General features: G+C 47.3%; 1 protein-coding gene across 2 annotated transcripts in view; it reads right to left on the bottom strand.

Annotated features, from left to right (window-relative positions):
• LOC106957771 (inactive dipeptidyl peptidase 10-like) overlaps positions 1-4,065 on the bottom strand; it is a 57,478-nt gene that overhangs the window by 13,692 nt on the left and 39,721 nt on the right. For both annotated transcript variants that reach the window (XM_015049236.1, XM_015049235.1), the window contains exons 12-19: positions 3,562-3,669; positions 3,370-3,461; positions 3,172-3,219; positions 2,501-2,622; positions 1,984-2,031; positions 1,485-1,583; positions 1,268-1,337; positions 476-670 (exon numbers count right to left, since the gene is read on the bottom strand). In XM_015049236.1, the coding sequence (XP_014904722.1) occupies positions 476-670; positions 1,268-1,337; positions 1,485-1,583; positions 1,984-2,031; positions 2,501-2,622; positions 3,172-3,219; positions 3,370-3,461; positions 3,562-3,669 (782 nt within the window). The remainder of the gene's footprint in view (positions 1-475; positions 671-1,267; positions 1,338-1,484; positions 1,584-1,983; positions 2,032-2,500; positions 2,623-3,171; positions 3,220-3,369; positions 3,462-3,561; positions 3,670-4,065) is intronic.

A 4,065-nucleotide genomic window follows, 5' to 3' on the forward strand; every position in this document is an offset into this window, starting at 1 on the left:
GGAGACTGAGAATCAATTTTATTTTTGTTTTTGATTGTTTTGTTTATTTAGTTTATCAGTTCCAGTATTTCTATCTATGGCAGGAAATCACATGCATTCTTAGTCAATATTATCGTTTATCGCAATAATTTTTTAGACAATCGCTCAGCAAAATTTGTTATCGTGACAGGCCTACTAAATACCAACATTTATGTTTTATTTGAGCTGTATTAAAAGGAACAAGCCTTGTTTGTCCAAATCAACATTTTATTTTCTAAATAATCATAAATTCTGGCAAGAAGGGCTTGAAGATCTTCCATCAATTTTACAATAAAACCAGAAAACAAACCAAGATCATTTTATCATCTGGCTGAAAAATTCCAGATGCTTTCATCAAACTTTGACTTGTCCTCTAAGGGGGGATAAATATTTAGCATTAGCATGCTATATGTGTTTAGCTAGCAGAGCTCCGGCCCATTCAGGCAGCAGAACCTACTGCAGTGCCGCGATCTGGTCCTGAACGTCCACCACCCCCAGGTTCTGGTAGACGGCCTGTAGGACGTCCTGACCCCGGCCGGCGCTGCCCCGCCCATCCACACGGGCTACCACGACCCGATCAGAGCTGACCAGAACCGACTCCCAGCCCAGAGAAAAACGCTCGCTCACCACCCGGCCACCAGGGGCGCTGTCTCTACAGACAAACACGTTCAACAGAAAAATTCAACAGCAAAAAAACCTGAACAAATTCTGGCGTCAGTGGTGGAAACCGCTAACGGGACAGCTAGCTGCGCTAACCTTAAAGCGCTAGCTATTAACATTAGTTCTGCTAACACTTATGCACTGCACATATGTGAAACGTTTCCATGAATCTGTTTACCAGCCTGGTTGTTCATGTTGGTGTCGTGTTCCTCCCTCTACCGCTTTCAATCATTCACCTAAACAGAACTGCTGCCTTACCCACTTCAAAATAAAAGCATGAATATAAATGAATAACTACCTGAAAAATTCCTGTCCAAAACGTCAACAGACATTTAACTTTATTTCAACTGAAAGTTTGTAAAACAGACAAGAAGATTAGAGATTCAGAAATGATCCAGAAAGATTACTTTAGAGAAAGCTAAGTGTGCTAAGCATTTTAAATTAGCACTAAGCTAAAAATTAGCTCTGCTATTAGCAGAGGTAAGCCCACCACTGCAGGAGGCTAATTTATAGTTATAATGTTTTAAACTTTTAAAAAGAGATTCACTAGTTTTTATATTTAAATGTGTGAATGAAGTGACGGACGTACAACAGGAGTAACAGCGGATGCTCCGTCGATTCGTCCAGGTCCGACGGAACCAGCAGCTCCAGAACCAATCCTGCACAAGGAGCAGAGACGACCTCTGACATCACAGCTAAACTAATTACACCTAAAGACGGTTCTGATGGTTCTACTGGGGGTTCTGATGGATCTAATGGTTCAACTGGGTGTTGGAGCTTGCAGTGGACTTGGTCTGGGTTCTCACCAGAGTTATTTATCTGTATGGTTCTCCGGTCCGTCCTCGGTACCGTTCTGTTTGTCAGAACCCGTCTCAGCTCTGCGTTTCTTTCCAGAGTCGTAAATCCTGCCGAGGTTCAGAGAGAAAGTCGAGATCCATCAGCGGAAAAAACATCCAGCTGCGCGGCGAGCGGCTGCTCTGATGCCTCCACGCAGGAAGCATGGCGGTGAAATGAGAGCGGCGGCAGGAAGTGATGGGAGCGGCGGCAGGAAGTGATGGGAGGGGCGGCAGGAAGTGATGGGAGGGGCGGCAGGAAGTGATGGGAGCGGCGGCAGGAAGTGATGTCAGACTGATTGCAGCTTCGATCTGCCCACTCTCTCAGGAAGCTGAACGCTGCAGACCTAAACTCTTCTCCTGTGAGGCGGGTTTGAGTGCTACAGATCTACGTCTGAAATCCCAGATGTGACCATCTGGGAGTCTGACAGCAGGAACACCTGGTGCAGGTCAGTGACCTGAAGGGACTCACTGCTCAGGTCGTCCAGCCGGTGGACGGTCGTCTGAGGAATCCCCGGACCTGCAGGTGACGTCAGGAGGAAAGTTGATTTATCTTTCATTTTTCCTGATATTCATCCTTCACGTCACCGAGTTTTGATCACATTAGTTCACAGCTTTTCTGTTCTGAAATCCTGACCTGCAGTCCAGGATTATTAAAGCTATTCACTTTAAAACACAAGTTTAAAAGTTAAAAGGAATTTTTCAACATTTTAGGAACAATTAAACTCCTGAAATTTAGGGCTTTTTATGAAGCCGCCTCGTGTTTCCCCTCATTACTGTCTTAACAGATTTTCTGTGGATAATGCTAATGCGCTAACAACAGAGCTAGCTTTTTATTTAGCATTTCAGCTTTCTCAAAACATTTAGCGTAAGTAAAGAATAAAAACATTTAAAGAGAAATAAACCTGGAAAACCAGAAAACCTCACAGTAAACAGCCCTGCTGGTTTACTGTGAGGCAGAAGCAGGTTTTCAGGTTGCCAGGTTTTACCTGTGCAGCTGAGCAGAACGTGTCGGTGATCCGGAGCGATGGCGGCCTGGTAGAAGCTGCAGTCGGGTTTGAACAGAGAGCAGCTCAGACATTCCTTATGGAAACCATTCAACATAGAGAGGCTGAGGGAGCAGAGCAAAGGTCAACATGAAGGTCAACATCCACCTCTGTCTGGTTCACACAGTAACGTTTACTCTAATCACAGGAGGATAAAACTGTAAAGCTGCAGTTTTATCGTCAGTTTAATGCTCCTGTAGCTAAAACTCAATAGCTCAGAAGAAATCCTGAAGTTAAACTCTGGACCGGATCAGGTTAAATCCTGGACCGGATCAGGTTCAACCCTGGACCGGATCGGGGTAAACTCTGGACCGGATCAGGTTAAACTCTGCACCGGATCAGGTTAAACTCTGGACCGGATCAGGTTAAACCCTGGACCGGATCAGGTTAAGATCTGGATCAGATCAGGTTAAACCCTGGACTGGATCGGGGTAAACTCTGCACTGGATCAGGTTAAACTCTGCACCGGATCAGGTTAAACTCTGGACCGGATCAGGTTAAACCCTGGACCGGATCAGGTTAAACCCTGGAGCGGATCAAGTTAAACCCTGGACCGGATCAGGTTAAGCTCTGGACCGGATCAGGTTAAGCTCTGGACCGGATCCTGTACCAACCTGTACAGGTGCTGCTGAGTCGATCCTTCTTCTGAACTCAGGAAATATCTGGAAAGCAGAAGAAATCATCTGGTTGAATAATTAAATAATTTACTTCTGATATTACTAATAAGAGAAAAGCTGCAGCTTTAAATAAATCAGAATAATTCAATCTGAAGTCTTTTAAATTTGGACCTGGCTCTGAAACCAGAACCTCACACTGATCTGGAGTTCTCATCGTAGGACAGGACCTCAGAGACGTCCCAGCTTCCAGAGGTCAGCTGCTGAACTTTGACCTCTTCCCCGTCAGACTGAGAGCAGAGAGAGCAGTGTTAGCACACATAGCAGGGCTAGCTACCACATGCTAACCCTGCAGAGCACCTCCAGGCCACCAGGGGGCTCTGCGCCTACCTGGCTGGACACCATGAAGATGTGACTGAATACGCCATGACCGCTGTCACGCTGGGCGGCGCTGATGAAGAACGTAGAGCAATCTGTGGAGAACAGCGGCACCTGGTGCTGGGAGGTCAGAGAGACAGTCAGCCTGGTCCTGGTTCTGGTCCTGGTCCTGGTCCTGGTTCTGGTCCTGGTCCTGGTTCTGGTTCTGGTCCTGGTTCTGGTCCTGGTCCTGGTCTGGGTCTTGGTCCTGGTCCTGGTCTGGGTCTTGGTTCTGGTCCTGGTTCTGGTCCTGGTCCTGGTCCTGGTTCTGGTTCTGGTCCTGGTTCTGGTCCTGGTCCTGGTTCTGGTTCTGGTCCTGGTTCTGGTCCTGGTCCTGGTCCTGGTCTGGGTCTTGGTCCTGGTCCTGGTCTGGGTCTTGGTTCTGGTCCTGGTTCTGGTCCTGGTCCTGGTCCTGGTCCTGGTTCTCGCTCTGGTTCTGGTCCTGGCTCTCCTCTCAAACAGGAAGGGGCGGGACGA

Source organism: Poecilia latipinna, unplaced genomic scaffold, assembly GCF_001443285.1.
Source record: "Poecilia latipinna isolate Pla-1442-1.1 unplaced genomic scaffold, P_latipinna-1.0 Scaffold935, whole genome shotgun sequence".
Taxonomy (NCBI): Eukaryota; Metazoa; Chordata; class Actinopteri; order Cyprinodontiformes; family Poeciliidae; genus Poecilia; species Poecilia latipinna.